Raw genomic sequence first — 19,091 nt, forward strand, 5'->3', positions numbered from 1 at the left:
TAAAGAAGAGAAAACCCGCACACCACAGATGGAGGGAAGCCTGCATGCCACAACGAAGGATCCAGCCTGCCTCAAAGAAGATCCCATGTGCCACAGCTAAGAAGTGATGCAGCCAAAAATAAATGAATAATAAATAAATCTTTTAAAAAATTACATAATAATTATTTATTGTCACAAAATTTCAAGCCAGTGTTCAAATTTCCACTTGTGTCCTAAGTGGCATACATTTGTTTTAGTTTGTTTGCATCAGAATCCAAATAAAATCCACACACTGTGATTGGATTATACGCATTTTAAATCTTTTTTTCATGTAGAAATTCCCCTCCATCTCTTTTTCTACGCTTGCAGTTTATTTGTTGAAAAAATCAAATTGTCTTGTAGAGAATCCCACTGTCTGCCTGGGTTGCTTGCTTTTCTGGGGTGGTATCTAACATGTTCCTCTCTTTTCTGCATTTCTTGCTCAGTGATAATTCTGTCTAGAGCTGCACTGTCCAATATGGTGGCCACTGACCATGTGTGGTTATTGAATACTCGAGATGTGATGAGTGACAGAGACTCTCCCTCTTTGACCAAACTTCAGTTAGGCTCCTTTGAGTCCTGGGCTTTGTCCTTGGCCTGCTTTATCCAGTTTTAGCAAGAACCCTGCTGGGTCAGTTTAGTGAAAATCCCACTCTTGATATCTGATCAAATTCCTCATCCCCTACCCTCAATATCTTATCATGCCAGCTTGCCTTTAGTAAGAATCCTGAGTCCTTCTTGCAATAATCCCCCTAGTTATGAGGTTTTCCTCTTGTCATTTTTCATTCATTGACCCCAACGCTGCTCTTTGGCTATAAATCTCCATTTGTCCTTGCTGTATTCAGAGTTGAGCCCAATCTTGCTCCCTTCCTGCAAACCCCATTGCAGTAGTCCCTCTGGAATAAAATCTGCCCTACCATCTTTAACAAGTGTCTGTATAATTATTATCTTTAATACGGGTCCAAATTGAGATGTGCTACAGGTGTAAAATACACAGTAGGTTATCAAGACAGTGCAAAAAAGGAATGGAAGCTATCTCATTAATAACTTTTTTTTTTTTGCAGTACGCGGGCCTCTCACTGTTGTGGCCTCTCCCGTTACAGAGCACAGGCTCCGGACGCGCAGGCTCAGCGGCCATGGCTCACGGGCCTAGCTGCTCCGTGGCATGTGGGATCCTCCCGGACCGGGGCACGAACCCGTGTCCCCTGCATCGGCAGGTGGACTCTCAACCACTGTGCCACCAGGGAAGCCCCAATAATTTTTATATTGATTTCATGTTGTGATAATATTTTGAACGTATTGGGTTAAATAAATGTTAATAAAATTAATTTCACATATTTCTCTTTAGTTGCTTTTAATGTGGCAACTAGAAGATTTAAAATTACATAGTGACTTGCATTATATTTCTTTGGGACAGTGCTGATTTAGAGACACTTGATGAAATTCAGGTTTGCTTTTTTGGCAGTTGTATTTCATAGGCAGTGTTGGGTATGCCTAGCTAGCAGCACATAATGTCTGACTCTTTTTGTGATGTTAGCAGGCATTGATGATCAATGTTTGGATTTATTTATTCATTGGGGGTTGCAAAATGGTGATTTTTTAAAAAAATATTTATTTATTTGGCTGTGCTGGGTCTTAGTTGTGGCATGCGGGATCTTTTTGTTTTTGTTTTTGTTTTTTTAGTTGCGACATGTGGCATCTAATTCCCTGACTAGGGATCAAACCCAGGCCCCCTGCATTGGGAGTGTGGAGTCTTAACCACGGGACCACCAGGGAAGTCCCAAATGGTGATATTTTAATTCTGTCATTCCTTCTGTAATTCTACTTCATCTATTATGTGGTTCTGTAGTGCTGCAGCTCGATAAGGAAGGCAAGATCAATGTTTGATTCTTTCCCTTTATTGATTCTCAAAATTATCAGTTGGCTCACAAGCCACTGATAGACTGTAAAGATATTTAGCAGTGCTTATTTCTATGTGCTTCTCAGAAAGATTTACAAAGCTTACATAGGAATGAAGATGCACGTCTGTAAGCAAATTGAATACTATTTGCTCTCAAATTGAGATAATAAATGGCTTGTAGTCTTCAAGAATATCAAGATCATGAAAGACAAAGAAAGACAGAAATTGTGGGACTTCCCTTATGGCGCAATGGTTGGGAGTCTGCCTACCAATGCAGGGTACACGGGTTCGAGCCCTGGTCCGGGAAGATCCCACACGCTGAGGAGCAACTAAGCCCGTGCGCCACAACTACTGAGCCTACGCTCTAGAGCCCACAAGCCACAACTACTGAGCCCGCATGCCACAACTACTGAAGCCTGCGTGCCTAGAGCCTGTGCTCTGCAGCAAGAGAAGCCACCACAGTGAGAAGCCCGCACACCTCAATGAAGAGTAGCCCCCGCTTGCCACAACTGGAGAAAGCCCACGTGCAGCAACGAAGACCCAATGCAGCCAAAAAAAAAAAAAAAAAATGACAGAAATTACTCTGATGAAAGGAGACTAAAGAGATGTGACAGTTACATGCAATATGTGACCTTGGACTGGATCCTGGATGAGGAAAAAAGTTTTTTTCCCCTTTAAAGGACATTAGTGGGGAATTCCTTGGTGGTCCAGTGGTTAGCACTTGGCGCTTTCACTGCCAGGGGCCCAGGTTTCCATCCTGGTCGGGGAACAAAGATTCTGCATGTGGCATGGCCAAAAAGGAAAAAAAAAAAAAAAAAAAGGACGTTAGTGGGACAATTGGTGACAAGTGAATAAAGTTTATAGATTAGATGATATTTGATTTCCTGATTTTGGTAACTGTACATTGGTTATACAAGAGAGTACCATTGTTTTTAGGAAATGTACCCTGAAGTATTCAGGGTAAAGGGACGTTATGTCTACAACTTATTCTCAAATGATTCAGAAAAATACATAGAAAGAGAGAGAAAGGGAATAAAGCAAATGAAACATTTGGGGAATGTGGGTGAAATGTACACAGTAATTCTTTGTACTATTTTTGCAATTTTCTGTGAATCTGAAATTACTGCCACAAAAAGTTAAGAAAGTAAAATAATGCCTATGAATTTAAAAAATCCTGTCCTCGTTGTAAGATTATAAATAGATTGGCATCAATTTGAACTCAAAACCATATTAAAAAGCACTTTGCAAATTTGAGAGGGACTCTGAAGAACATGATTGTAGTTCAGAACCAGTACTGTGAAGAGGTGTGTATTCGGGGGGGGCTTCCCTGGTGGCACAGTGGTTACGAATCTGCCTCCCAATGCAGGGGACACGTGTTCGAGCCCTGATCTGGGAAGATCTCACATGCCGCAGAGCAAATAAGCCCGTGTGCCACAACTACTGAGCCTGCACTCCAGAGCCCGAGCCACAACTCCTGAAGCCCGGCACCTAGAGCCCGTGCTCTGCAACAAAGAGAAGCCACTGCAATGAGAAGCCCGCACACCGCAATGAAGAGTAGCCCCTGCTCACTGCAACTAGAGAAAGCCCGCACACAGCAACAAAGACCCAACACAGCCAAAAATAAATAAATAAAATAAATAATAATAAAATTTAAAAAAATTTATGTAAAAAAGAGTTGTGCATTTGTTTAAAACATGTCCATAAATTCTTTTTTGTTTTGTTCTGTTTTTTTTGCAGTACGCGGGCCTCTCGCTGTCGTGGCTTCTCCCGTTGCGGAGCACAGGCTCCAGACGCACAGGCTCAGCGGCCATGGCTCACGGACCCAGCCGCTCCGTGGCATGTGGGATCTTCCCGAACCAGGACACGAACCCACGTCCCCTGCATCGGCAGGCGGACTCTCAACCACTGCGCCACCAGGGAAGCCCTATGTCCATAAATTCTTTGACATACTTTCAAGAGCTGGACTTGGTGTGTTTTTTTTTTGGCAGCATTTGGGATCTTAGTTCCCTTAGTTCCCGACCAGGGATCAAACCTGTGCCCCCTGCAGTGAAAATGTCGAGTCCTAACCACTGGACAACCAGGGAATTCCCCAGTGATTTATTTCTAACAAATAGAATATGGCAGAAGTGGTGTGTCTCTTTTGAGACTAGGTCATAAAAGACAGTGTGCCTGCAGAAGCACTTGGTCTTAGATCACTGGCTCTGGAGGAAGCCAGCTGCTGTGTCCAGAAGCCACTCAGACAGCCTTGTGGAGAGGCCCACATAAGAAGGAACTGAGACCTCTTGTCAACAGTCATGTGAGTGTGTCATCTTGGAAATGGATCTTCTAGCCCCAGTCCAGCCTTCAGATGACTGCAGCCCCGGCTGATAGCTTCCTTGCAACCTCTGACATACCCTGAGCCGGAACTACTCAGCTAAGTCACTCCTGAATTTCTGACCCTCAGAACTGTGAGATAATTAAATCTTTGTTGTTATACAGCAATAGATTATTAATACAATTCCATATCTTAAGCACCTTGTAATCATGCTGCCTGGACAGCTGCATAAATGTAAAATCAATACTTTCTACAGGATTCTGATGTAATCTGTAAATGAGAGGAGCATTTCCAAGACACAACAAAATCTACATTGTCCTTTTGGAAACTATTATTGAGATTACGGTAATTGCTCAGAAGTCATCAGGAAACAGCTAAACTAAAATTTAAGTTTTAGTGACTGGCTGGAACTCTTAAGACAAGAGAATGAAAAAAATGAGTAAAAATGTAAAAAGAGACATAAAGTTGAGAATGAAGTTATGTTGTGACAGTAGGTTTAAACTAGGAGGGGATTTAGTGGCAAAGGTAAACATAAGCTTCTGATAAGAGGAAATCTTGGAAGGATACATTGCCATTGTGTTCCTAGAACTTTCCAGGTAATTCTGATTCCTCTCGATTTAAATGTCATTTATTTGGCATGAGACGATTAAGATGTGCTCTTGGTCTTCAAAACAGCGTTTGGAAACATCCTTGACTGTGAAAAAGGGTGTTTCAAGTTCATTGTCCTTATTTAATTCCTTTGTTCCTATGGTTCTATATTTGAGAAGTAGTTTTTTTTTTTTTTTAATCTTCAGAGAGAACTTATGCACCTGGAAGGGGAATCCTAGGTACATGAAACTTATGGGTCACAGAACAGATATCACTATGGATGTAAACCAGTTAACTGGAATCATGATTTATACCTGCACTCTCCTATGGGTTGTGATACTTCCAAAGATGTAATAAACACATTTCTGGCCTGGCAAAGCTGATACTCAGATCCTAGATGCCCCAGTGGCCACAGTGACTTGGTCAAAGTAGAAAGGGTAGGAAACAAAAATGAAGAATGAGGCCACAATCTACATTCACCATAAAAGGACTCTGTTTGCAGTGCTGGGAAAGCAGTCTTTGTTTATTGAGTATAGGACTACCTATACTCTACTGAGAGCACTTAAATATTTACAGATCGACTTTTTCTTTTCCTATGAGATGTGAGTAGTATTACTTTCTGACGTAAAATCCCGGTTCAGGGTAGGTTCTCTGGGAGCAGAGACTGAAATGAGGATTCTTGTGTAAGTGCTTCACTGAGGGAGAAGGGGAGTGAAGGAAGGAGGGTGGGGCTGAAGAAGGCGCTAAGCAAGGAAGTGGTCTCAGCTGGAGACTTACCTCTGCCTGACCCCACGGGGCTCTCTGGAGCATGATTTGTACCAGAGTTGGTCTCCCCTTGAGGCAAGGGACTGGCTTTTTATACTTCACAGTAGTCAGCCATTGGCTGTGGGCTGCTCAGTGCGGGGTGTGGAGGTGTAACTTCCCTGAAACAGCTCCACGTTGTCTGAGGACAAGTCTCCAAAGAAGGGAGCAGCTCTGAGCCATTAGCAGACAACACTCACGGATGGGTGCATTGCCTGGTGACAGGGATCTTGGCAGTGAACCTACAGTTTCTACAACAGGTTTGAAATTTTTACGTGACAATCGTGTCAGTCTGGCTAGATGTTCCCCAAACCCGTTTCTTCTTCCTGGGTACACAGCTTGACTACGTTCCCCAGACTCCCTTGCAGTTCGGTACAGCCACGTGACTCAGCTCTAACCAATAGAAAGCAGGGAGAAGGGATTTGTGCCACCTCTGGCCCTGGCCCCTAAAACCCCCTCGGCAAGCAGCCTTCCATGCTCTCTTTCTCTAGCTCTGCTGAGCTCCCCCTCCCTTTATTTTTATTTCTGCCAGATGCAGAGCATCTAGTGGCAGACTTTGAGTTCCCAGGGGATAGAGGAGCTACCAGATAGTGTCCCTGATGAACACGAAGTGATCCACCCTGCCTCCACCAACCCTTGTTGGACTGTGGCACGAGCAAGAAACAAAACATGGTTATGTTAACCCACTAAGATTTTCCAGGTTGTTTCAGTATTTAGCCTACCCCGACTCATCTAGTGAACCTTCCGTTTTGTTTTTTTTTTGGCCACGCGGCATGCAGGATCTTAGTTCCCTGACCAGGGGTTGAACTTGTGCCCCCTGCAGTGGAAGCGTGGAGCCCTAACCACTAGACCGCCAGGGAATTCCCACAAACCCTTCATTTAAAAAAATATTTATTTATTTGGCTGCGCCGGGTCTTAGTTGTGGTACACGGGATCCTTTTTTAGTTGCGGCATGCAGGATCTTTTAGTTGTAGCATGCGGGCTCTTAGTTATGGCATGCAGGATCTAGTTCCCTTACCAGGGATTGAACCCGCGCCCCCTGCACTGGGAGCGCGGAGTCTTAACCACTGGACCACCGGAAGTCCTAAATCTTCCATTTTTAAGAAACATGAATAGCTTCTGAAAATTTGATTTTCAGAATTCTATCAATTTATTATCAATAATAATCCTAGCTCAAATCTGTGATGACGGAAGTGCTGGATAACTAAAGTAAGAATTTTTTTCTTATTCCTTTAAAACATAGAAAAAATCTCCAAAAGTCTGAGTATTATGGGTGATTAAAAAAAAAAACACCGTGAAAATATATGGCTAAGATAATTATCCAAAATCCTGTTCGTGGAAACAAAGCAGGAAGCTGCTTTCCCAAGGTTAGACAGCTTGCTATTGTTAACAAGGAGTGAGAACTGTTGGCTCCAGTTTGTGTGACATAACTGTTGGACTTTCCCAGTGCACAGTTTTTTAACATTTCTGCTCAGCTATTTGGCCATTTCCAGGGCTACCAAAAGCTTCATTCCATGGAGAAAGGTGAACTGTCTGATGCCTCACATAAGAGGCCAGCAGGGCTGCTGAGAACAAGCTGTTTGTTGCTTGAGAAGAGCCACCTTCTCAAAGTGTCAAGTTTTGTTTCAGAGGATGGAGTTGGTATAAGAAGGAAGCGGGCAAATTAACACACACAGACACACACTCACACACACACACACGGGTGTGTAGAGGATATAATTTCACAGATATTCAAAAATTTTTTTATGGGAGACAGTTACTTGTAAGATTCCATCATCATTAGTACTCAAACCTCTCTCTTTCTCTAGGATTGTAGAAAGAATTAGGTAAGGTTCATGTGGCCAACATCAGCTTCATTGTTGCTGGAGTTGGACTGGAGATTCCGATCGGGTTTGTGGCCACAATCAGGCTTCTTCTTACTCTCCCTACCCCCTTTCTTCCCTGCGTCAGTGTGTCTACACAACAGACCCTCTCCTTGCAAGTTGCAAGGAAGATGCTATCTTTTCCCATCAAGTCTTTCAAGTGAGAACAGTGAGTGGCCCCCAATAGGTGCGCTTGCCATGTGGAATCAGGGGTAGAGTGGCGTCTCCTCTGAGGGCAGCACAATTCAGGGGTGGTGGTGGTGGAGAGAGCTTGAGAGAGAGCTTGAAAGAGCAAGAGAGATAGCAAGGACAGAGATACACACACACACACACACACACACACACACACACGCACACACATGGACAGAGACAGAAAAAGATAGAGACAATGCTGGAACCGGGAATGATCAGTGTCTTCTCCCTCCATCACTTCTTCCTTGGAGAAGAGTAAATGAGAGGAGCTGGGAGAAGCACCAATGTTACTTCATCCATATTCCCTCCTGGGGAGTAGACAGGAAATTTTCTCACAATAAAATGAGGCCAGGGGAATAGGATTCCCTCTAACACTGTTAAAGATCTACCTTTCTACTCCAATAAAGATGTTAAAAAAAAAAAAAGATCTACCTTTCTTCACTTCTAGAAAAAAAAAAGTTAAAATCTGCCGAACAAGTGATTGTTTAGTGTTTACATTGGTCAGTCCCTCAATAAATACTTTTTAAAGTTCACCAATCTTTGAGATATAATCTAAAGTATCTCAGTATCACTCATGCCAATTCTGAAGCTCAGAGAAGCCAAATAGAATTCTCCCTATGAGGGATCGAACCCAGCCCCCTGCATCGGGAGCACGGAGTCTTACCCACTGGACCACCAGGGAAGTCCTCGTGTGTAGGTTTAGAACTGCAAAAAGGATAAAGAAATTCTCTTCTAAAATGTTCTTGTTTACCTTCAGCCTTAAAGGGCTATCAGTGTTTCTAGTTTCTACATTCTTATCTGTGTTTATTTTGCAGTTTGATAACTATTTCTTCTATTCAGAAAACTGTTGTAGAAATAAAGACCAGTACTCGGCATTCCTTAGATACTAAAACATTTAAAAAATGCCATTTTTTCCTCCTGTGTCCTGGGTTAAAATGTTGCTGCTGTTGGGTCACTTCTGGCTGTGCCTCTCCTCCTTCATGGAGCAGCTTCCTTCGGGCTTGTCACAGCGCATCAGAGGCTGCCCCTCCCTCCTGGCCCCACCTGCATTTCTCACTCCTCACTTCCTGGACGCCAAGTCTCTGGGACTCCTCCCTCTCCTGTCCTTTCACCTCCCCAACCCAGCCATTAGTCAACAACCATCTTGAGCCCCCTCCGTCAAGCCTTCCTGGTTGAGCTCTGGCTCATAGATTTTCTCTTTTCTCTAAACTCCCACAGCACTTAGCCTGGGGTACACAGTTTAGCACTTAATTGTATATTGTCTTTTATTGTTTGTTTTTATTTGTTGTGTTAGTTTTGTCTTTTCCAGTGAGGCGGCAACACGTCTTTTTTTTTTTTTTAAATCTCTCACAGTACTCCAGTAGGAAGAGAGTTAATACTTCTTCATCTACCCATAAGAGTTGACTGATGGATTGATAGGCACAGCTGTGAGACCTCCTACCCATCTCTGCAGTGCTTGATAAGTATCTGTCAAATTTATTAAACTGACTTGAGTAACAAAGATCAGCTCGGAATCTAGTATTCAGCTGGGCAAATCACACCATCTTTGCATCCATTTTCTCATCTGCAAAATGGAGATTAAAATGGGAAACCAGCCTACCTCAGAGAGGTACTATGAGGCTTAAATAGACATCGTAGTACGAACTATATGAATGTTAGGGATTGTTATATCTCACATTTCTTTTTGCAGGAGTCACAGGGAAAAGTGGGGTTTGGCGTTTATCACGGGGCATGGGTCCCTTTCTCACCTTTGTTAGAATGGTGGGCCATTCTCAGGGAAGTCTGACCACAAAGGGAAAGGTAGGAAAAGAATAAACATGATCCCTTGGCTTCCAGTTTTCCTGAGAAGGTTTTACAGTTGTGGAAAATACAATATGGTGGTGGGATTTTGAAGTGGAAATTCCCCAACTAAGTTAGTCTTTGCTGTTCCTTAACTTACCTATTCTTTTGGTACTCTTCTCTCCAAACCTACCGCTGTCTTAATTCTCTCCTGGCAGGTCTGAAGCAAAAAATGGTATAAGGAAATCTTAGTGATTTTGGGGATCCTCTTTCTCTATTTCATTTTTTACAGATTCCAAATGGGAAATATTACTTTGGCTATCAATTATGAATTGACATATTTTTTCTTCTTGTGTATCTCTCTTCACTTTTCCCCTTCCCCCTGTCTTTACCTTCCTTTTTCTTTTCCTCTCTTCCTGTCCTTGGTCCTTATTTTAGTTGATCAAAATACCAAAGTATATTTGTTATCATCAGTGCTATTTCCTGAGATGGTTTTTGTTTTGTTTTTAATTAAAATAACACTATTTGGGGTGAAAGATATATCTCTATCTATCTATCTATCTATCCAGTGTTTAGTGTTTAACCCTGGACTGATTTTTTTCGCTTGGGTTAGTGTTTCCCAGCCAGGTTTAATGCATATACACATGCAATTCTTCCCAGGGCCCTTTTCACTCCTATTACTCTAGTATTTAACACTAACCGATGTTATTCCTTTTTAAGGCTCAACTCCAGGTTTGAGCCTTGCCTGAGAAAGTGGCCTAACCCCGTCGCCACCTAGAACACTATAGGAGTCAATGGGACCCTGGTTCATATGGAGATCTCTGCCCTCCAGCTTTTCAGGACATAAGGGGTACTGTCATGGAAAAAGCGAAGCCTAATTTCCCATGCCTCGTCCCTTTCTGGGAAGGGCACGGCGTGTCGTGGGCACTACACTTGCTCCAGCGTCCTAGGGAGAAAACACCACAGCCTTTCCCGCCCCATGAAAAGCACCATTCTGCAGGTGGGTCTAGATGTTCCCCTTCCCGGCCAGGGAGAAGGGCCAAAGATGCCCCTCTCGCGCAGGGTGGACGCGGAACAGCGCTGGCTCCTGCCCTCTAGACTCTGCAGCGCGGGCTGAGCAGGTGACCGTCCGTAAGGCGGGAGGCGCGGGGAGTTACTTACCTGGCCCGGCGCGCACGGGGCGGGGCGGGGAGGGGCGGGGCCGGGGTGCGATCCCAGGCCGTGATTGGTCCGCGCCGCGCCTGTCTCCATGTGCCGCGCGGCGGAGGCACAACATTCAAGTCCGGGGGCGGGGCCGGCGCGCGCCGGGAGGAAGCGGCCGCGCGGCAGCTGCGGGGCGTCGGGGCGGCGGCGGCCAAGGCCGAGGCTGAAGCGGTGGAGGCTGTGGTGAAGGCGGCGGCGCCTCAACCGGGGACGGTGCTCCGCTGGGCCCCCTTTCAGGCTCTATGGAGGCGGCAGCAAGCGGGGGCTGCGGCTCTGGACCGCCGCTGCTGCTGAGCGAGGGCGAGCAGCAGTGCTACTCTGAGCTCTTCGCGCGCTGCGCCGGCGCCGCAGGCGGGGGCCCCGGGTCCGGGCCCCCTGAGGCCGCCAGGGCCGCCCCCGGCGCGGCCACCGCAGCCTCGGGCCCCGTGGCCGACCTGTTCCGGGCGTCGCAGCTGCCCGCCGAGACGCTGCACCAGGTAGGTCCCCGCGCCCCTGCCCCTGTGGGTCTGTGGGGACCATTTCTACGGGGACAGGGGGGCGGGGTGGGGCGACAGGGCTGCCGACAGGCACCCGGAGGCCTTGGCCAGGTTGCGGAGAGGGGCTTCGCAGCCGGGAATGGCGGCGACGCCCTTGTCCCCCAGGGGACACCAGCCTCCTCCGCAGCTCAGCAGTGCTGGGTGCGCTCCTCATCTTCCTCCCCTGAGGCTGACGGACACTCCCTCCCCTCCCCGGCCGTTTCTGGGGCTCTGCAGCCGCCCAGACCCAAAGTTTGCCTTGTTCTGGAAGTGGTGTTTGTTTTGGCTGATGTCTGGCTTAACCTCTGCTCGAGGCTCCTGCCCTTCCCTCTCCTGGGTGGGTGGGCGCTTGCAGGATTGGAACTTGAAGGGTGTGTGTTTGTAGGGCCGGGGGCCCACCACTGAATGTTGTCCGCTTTATATACTACTTGTAATATATACGTATCTACTATATATATTTGCCCAGTAACATATTTCTGCATATTAGCATTAAACTGGAAAGCCTAATGACAAATTGCAGAACAGGGACACAGGGCTGCAAGAGGACGTCTGTCAAGGCAGAGACAAGCTCCCTATTTAGGGCTAGAGGTGACCCCAGACGTCCACTGTGGGGGACGGTTGTAGTTTCCCATCTTATCATTATTTGGACTTGAAATAGAATTACAAAGTAATTGTGTCATAGCTACATCCTTTTGGCTGCTCCGTACCTGAAAAAGGAGGCGGATGATGCGCAGTAGATACTGTTTTTGTTTTGTGCTTTCCTTTTCTTTTTTTTTTTTTAGAATTAATGACTATTAAAAAACTATTTTTGGGTGCATTGGGTCTTTGTTGCTGCATGCGGGCTTTCTGTAGTTGCTGTGAGCGGGGGCTACTCTTCGTTGCAGAGCATCGGCTCTAGGCACTCGGGCTTCAGTAATTGTGGAGCATGGGCTTAGTAGTTGTGGCTCACGGGCTGTAGAGCGCAGGCTCAGTAGTTGTGGCGCACGGGCTTAGTTGCTGCGCGGCATGTGGGATCTTCCCAGACCAGGGCTCGAACCTGTGTCCCTTGCATTGGCAGGCGGATTCTTAACTACTGAACTACCAGGGAAGCCTGGTGATTCTTAATATCAGGCCCCAAATGTGAAATGAACCTTTTCTTAAAAGCTGGAGTCAGTATGAACGTTAACATCAGTTGTATATTTCAAGTGGGGAGTGGTATTTTAAAATCCAGTTCCAAAGGAGTATTGAGGGTTTTATGGTTCACTTATAATATCATTGTGTGTGTAGACTTTTTTTAATCACTTGACTGCATTTTATACTTCTGGGGCATGCATACATTCTGTCTGTTTGTGAGCATAACTTTAGCCACCCTGTAATCTCTCACTTTTCAGAATTCAAGATTTCTGAAAATATAATTAGTATTCACAGACCTTAACATGGCTGTTTGTCCCTTAAGAAGTCCTTGCTATGGAGACAGTTCAGCCTCTGCTGTTGAGCAGTTAAGCTAGACCAGGTAGAGGAAAAGTCAATATTTTAAAACACAAACCACAGCTATTACATGAGGCCCTCAGAATACTCCCAAGCATAATAAATTTATTAAATGCTGTTGCTATTTCTCAACTGAAAGAGGAGTAAGTGACTGAGGCCACACAGCAAGTAAGTGACAGCTGGGCACCTGTTAAGGCTTATTTTGTTGTCAGTAATATATGGAGTGTGATAAGAGATGGTGGGCATATTAAATATGAATTATGTTGGTTGACTTCTCCTACGGACTTGGGGAGGGGGCTTTCCTGGTGTTAGAACTTATGCTCCCTTGAGGTGTTTAAGATTTAAAAAGAACTCAAGGCACAGTGCCATTGTATGGATGAGATTATATTCTTGATATCTAGTTGAAACCTGCTTGCAAAAGATGCTGGCAAAAGGGGACATCCCTAGAATATTGCTTGTAGTAAATCTCTCAGAGCTTTAAAGCTCCCTTATTCAGCCCAGCAAAACAAAATATATCCTTCCCCATTAACTTAACGCAGTGCAGTAACCCAATATTCTTCGTACAGGTGGACATGAACATCAAAGTCATCCTGGACAGAGAAATGTAATCAGAAGAGATTCAAACCAAAGCCAGCAGCCGGCAGCCACCTAATTTTTACTGACCACTTTGGTGGTGTGTGGTGTGGTGTGTCTGGGTGTGTGTACTCCCAGTACACATGTGCACTCCATTTATCCTGATTTGCACTACCCCATGAGTGTTGTAGCCTTTCTTTAAACAGATGTAGATGTTTTTAGCCTTTCTCTGTTAAACAGGAACCTGTAAGTTTAATTAAGTGACCCAACAGGTATAACTGCCCAAGTCATGGAGTCATTAACCAGCCCTGGTAGTTTCTATGGTAACAGATTTTTTTTTCTTTTTAATAAGCATACAGTTAAGATTACCATAATGTTCCAGGAAGGTTGAAAATCTTACCTGAAGCAAATGTTCTATAAAAATACTTTACTTTGTCTCCTCCTTGGAATAAAAATAAACCACTATACCTATTACTTTGTTATGGAAGTGAGTTATCTTAGGGATTTTGTTTTCAGTTGAAATACATATATATATATTTTTAATAGACTTTATCTTTTCAGACCAGTTTTAGGTTCACAGCAAAATTGAGGGGAAGGTACACAGAGTTCCCTTATACACCCTGCCCCACACATGCCCAGCCTCCCCCATTATCAACACCCCACCAGAGGGGTACATTTTTTACAATTGGTGAACCTGCATTGGTATATCGTAATCACCCAGAGTCCATAGTTTACATTATGGTTCATTCTTGGTGATGTACATTCTTTGGTTTTGGACAAATGTATAATGACATGTATCCATCATTGTAGTATCATACAGAGTAGTTTCACTGCCCTAAAAATCCTCTGTGCCCTACTTATTCATCCCTTATTCTTACTCCCAAACCCTGGCAACCACTGATCTTTTTTACTGTTTCCAGAGTTTTGCCTTTTTCCAAAATGTCGTATAGTTGGAATCACACAGTATGTAATCTTTTCAGGTTGGCTTCTTTCATTTAGTAGTATGCACTTAAGATTCCTCCATGTTTTTTCATAGCTTGATGGCTTATTTCTTGTTAGTGCTGAATAATATTCCATTGTCTGGATGTACCACAATTTATCCATTCACATACTGGAGGACATTTTGCTTGCTTTCAAGTTTTGGCAGTTATGGATACAGTTGCTGTAAGCATCTGTGTGCATTTAAGTTTTCAACCCCTTTGGGTAGATACCAGTAAGTGTGATTGTTGGATCATATGGTAGGAGTGAGTTTAGTTTTGTAAGAAACTGCCAAGCTGTCTTCCAGAGTGGCTGTACCATTTGCAATCCCCCCCGGAATGAATGAGAGGTCCTCTTGCTCTATATCCTTATCAACATGTGGTGTTGTCAGTGTTCTAGATTTTCACCTTTCTCATAGGTATATAGTGGTATCTTGTTGATGTAATTTGCAATTCCCTGGAGACATATGATGTTTAGGATCTTTCCATATGCTTATTTTCTGTCTTGGATTATATTTTAGTGCATCATAATAGCTTATTTTGAAAGGCGTTTTGGTCTCTTTATAGAGAGGTGTTGATGTATTTTATTTTATTATTTTGTAATAAATTTTATTATTTACTTATTTATTTATGGCTGTGTTGGGTCTTCGTTGCTGCGCGTGGGCTTTCTCTAGTTGCAGCGAAGTGGGGCTACTCTTCGTTGTGGTGTGTGGGCTTCTCATCGCGGTGGCTTCTCCTGTTACGGAGCATGGGCTCTAGGTGCATGGGCTCCACTAGTTGTGGCACGTGGGCTTAGTCGTTGTGGCTCACGGGCTTAGTTGCTCCGTGGCATGTGGGATCTTCCCGGACCAGGGCTCAAACCTGTGTTCCCTGCATTGGCAGGCGGATTCCCAACCACTGTGCCACCAGGGAAGTCATGATTTATTTTAAAACAGGATTCTAGTACTAGGTACAAAAATGTTAGAGTAAAACACTGAAATTAGAAAAAGTAAATATGGATGTCTGAGAAACAGGTAAATAGTTTTTGTTTAATACTTCAAGACAAAGAGCTATAGATGTTAGAGTGATTGGTTTCCCAGGTTGTGAAGTATTTCATTGGTATTGAAAGGCCAGCATTTTACTAGAATGCATAGACTTGGGTTGGATGTGTATTTGAGGTATCTGGTTTCTTTTGTGCATCAGGCACTGTTCTAGATGTTGAGGTTACAGCTGTGAATCAAACACAAACCCCTGTCCTCACAGAGCTTACATTCCAAAGCAGATGTTTTATTTATTTATTTATTTCTTGCGTGCTTGCCACAGGGCTTGTGGGATCTTAGTTCCCTGACCAGGGATCGAACCCGGGCTCTTGGCAGTGAAAGTGCTGAGTCCTAACCACTGGACCGCCAAGGAAGTCCCGCAGTGCAAATGTTTTTATTTTTTAGGGTTTGAGTAAGAAAATATAACAGCTAGAACAAAAGTATCTACCTTAAACTGGCAAGTTTTCTGCTTGATGTAATGAATTAACAAACTATATAGACTCCTTTATAATATCTGTCTTTCAGGATGGTGTCTTAGTCTTTGAGAATGCACAGGCTCCGGACGCGCAGGCTCAGCGGCCATGGCTCACGGGCCTAGCCGCTCCGTGGCATGTGGGATCCTCCCGGACTGGGGCACGAACCCGTGTCCCCTGCATCGGCAGGTGGACTCTCAACCACTGTGCCACCAGGGAAGCCCCCAGTTTTCATTTTTATATGGTTAACTGTTTTCAGATAATATTTTTTATTGAGATATAATTGACATATGATGTATTAGTTTCAGGTATATAACATAATGATTCAATATTTGTATGTGTTGCGAAATGATCATCACAGTAAGTCTAGCTGATATCCATCAGCAAACATAGTTAACAAAAATTTCTCTCTTGTGATGAGAACTTTTATGATTTACTTTCAACATCTTTCACAGACACAATACGGTATTATCAATTTTAGTCACCATGCTATACATGACATCCCCAGGACTTACTTATTTTATAACTGGAAGTTTTTTTTTTAAATATTTATTTATTTCGGCTGTGCCAGGTCTTAGTTTCGGCATGCGGGATCTTCATTGCAGCATGTAGGATCCTTTGTTGCAGCATGCGGCATCTTCAGCTGTGGCATGTGGACTTCTTATTTGGGGCATGCATGTGGGATCTAGTTCTCCAACCAGGGATCGAACCCAGGCCCCCTGCATTGGGAGGGCGGAGTCTTACTAACTGGACCACCAGGGAAGTCCCATAAGTGGAAGTTTGTGCCTTTTGACCACCTTCACCCATTTCACTCACCCCCACCTCTGGCAACTACTAATCTGTTCTCTGTATCTATGAGTTCCAGTTTTTTGTTGGTTTGTTTGTTTTTAGATTCCACATAAAAGTGAGATCATACATACGTTATTTGTGTTATTTGTCTTTCGCTGACTTGACAGTTAACTCTTAGACTTTAAGGGAAATAGTTATGAAACACTGTTGATTTCGTATTATCAGGGGAAATCATTGAATGGGAAAAAAGCCAGTAAGTAATGTCTGATTGTTTGAGTGGCTTTGATTGAGGAAAAGAAGTAAAACAAAGCTAGGAGAAGTAGAGGATATTTTAAAAATTCCTGCGCACGGACTCACCTTTGGGAAGAACTCATATTTAAGGGTTTTCTTGTAATTCTTTGACGCAACTGTTTAATTGTTAAAAACAACTATAGGCAAAAGACAAAATTCTTGTGAACTTTTTCCAGTTGTTGGATTATTAGCCAGAACTATTTTTTTAATGCAAATGAAACAGTTTTCTGTTTTTACATCTTTATATCATATCCCTTTGTAGCATATGCTTTAGGGAGATAGAGGCCAGCATGCTAAAAGGGTAACTTGGAATATGTGCTTTTGAGATAAAGAGTGTTCTTTTTTTGTAAAAGAGAATGAATGCCAGCAGATAAAGGAAGTTCCAGAGTCATACCATTGTCTGGTTAAAAGGAGGACATTTGCTAATAGTACCTTGTTAATAACTCTTATAAAAAATATTTCTGGTGTGTAAAACTAGAGGACTACCCAACAATAAGTGTGTACCCACTACTCAGCATAAGAAGTAAAACAGCCCAGTTAGTGTGAAAGTTTCCTGTGATCCCTTCTCTGGTCCCATTCCCCTTCTTGCTCACCTCAGAGGTTACTACTGTCCTGAATTTGGTGTGCATGATTTGAAAAGTTTTTGTACTTTTATTATAGCTATATGTGTGTGTGTGTGTGTATATATATATATATATATATATACACTATATATATATATGTATATAGTGTGTATATATATAGTGTATATATATATACACTATATATATACACTATATACATATATATATATACACTATATATATATATAGTGTGTACATACATGTATATATATACACATGTGTCACTAAAATGATAAATTGTTTTGTATGGCTTTTCAACTCAGAAGGAGGAGTATAGTACTCTGTAACCTTCCGCAACTTGCTTTTCCTCTCATTCTTTTGTTTTTGAGGTTCGCCCTTGTTGACACAGGTAGCTGTAGTTCATTTATGTTTCTTTTTAAAAAATCTTCATTACCTGCTCTTCCAATGCCTCATTTATTTATTTATTAATAAATTTATTTATTTTTATTTATTTTTGGCTGCATTGGGTCTTCGTTGCTGTGTGCGGGCTTTCTCTAGTTGCGGTGAGCAGGGGCTACTCTTTGTTGCGGTGCGCGGGCTTCTCGTTGCCTTGGCTTCTCTTTGTTGTGGAGCACGGGCTGTAGGCACACAGGCTTCAGTAGTTGCAGCACGTGGGCTTCAGTAGTTGTGGCTCGCAGGTTCTAGAGCGCAGGCTCAGTAGTTGTGGCACACGGGCTTAGTTGTTCCACGGCAAGTGGGGTCTTCCCAGATCAGGGCTTGAACCCTTGTCCCCTGCATTGGCAGGAGGATTCTTAACCACTGTGCCACCAGGCAAGTCCCAATGGCTGTAGAGACCTTTATGCTTATGGAAAGTAGGTGGCATTTTTTAAAATATATATATATATAGAATGTTACATGACTAGGGAACTGTTCTAAACATGTACAAACATTCAAAATGCCTTCATAGATAGAGAAAGCACACTGGTATTCTTGATACTGTTACAGGACAGTTAATTGATTAGGGTTTCATAGGCTTGCTTTTTTCTAATTTTTTAAAAAATGGAAACAAGCAAACAGACTAATACATTAAACTCCTCTGCACTTGCCACCCCTGCTCAACAACCATCAATACTCGGTCAGTTCCATTCCATCTGCATTCCTACCTTGTTCCTTGCCCCCTCTTTTATCCTGAAGCAAGTCTCAGACATCATATGATTCCATAGGGTTTATCTTTAAGGAGGGAACCTGGGGATGGTCAGAGGGGATGGGAACATGCATGGGTTTAATACCTGTGGCTTATGGTTAAATGGCAAGAGTGAATGATGGGGGGCTTCCCTGGTGGCACAGTGGTTAAGAGTCCGCCTGCCGATACGGGGGACACGGGTTCGTGCCCCGGTCTGGGAAGATCCCACATGCCGTGGAGCGGCTGGGCCCGTGAGCCATGGCCGCTGAGCCTGTGCGTCCAGAGCCTGTGCTCCGCAATGGGAGAGGCCACAACAGTGAGAGGCCCACGTACCGCAAAAAAAAAAAGAGTGAATGATGGTTTCATATCATTGAGCCATTGCCAGTCTTTAAGGTAATGATTTTTGAGTACTGATTTAAAATAAATCATCTGGGGCAACCAATAGGGAGATTGAAAAACAACGTGAAGACTAGAAATACAAGATGGATTTGAACATTGTCCTAGTTTCCCACACATAACTGGGGAATGCTCTACTTTAAGGGTATAGAAAATTGGTTTTGAGGAAATCTTGAGGTTTTTTTTTT

General features: G+C 43.6%; 1 protein-coding gene across 9 annotated transcripts in view; it reads left to right on the top strand.

Moving 5' to 3' along the window:
- Positions 1–10,873: 10,873 nt before the first annotated feature.
- Positions 10,874–19,091, top strand: part of REPS2 (RALBP1 associated Eps domain containing 2) — a 225,885-nt gene continuing 217,667 nt past the window's right edge. For all 9 annotated transcript variants that reach the window (XM_082681115.1, XM_082681117.1, XM_082681121.1 and 6 more), the window contains exon 1: positions 10,874–11,133. In XM_082681115.1, the coding sequence (XP_082537241.1) occupies positions 10,900–11,133 (234 nt within the window). In that variant the 5' untranslated portion in view covers positions 10,874–10,899. The remainder of the gene's footprint in view (positions 11,134–19,091) is intronic.

The sequence above is a fragment of the Grampus griseus genome (genome assembly GCF_964374135.1).
Source record: "Grampus griseus genome assembly, chromosome: X".
Lineage (NCBI taxonomy): Eukaryota > Metazoa > Chordata > Mammalia > Artiodactyla > Delphinidae > Grampus > Grampus griseus.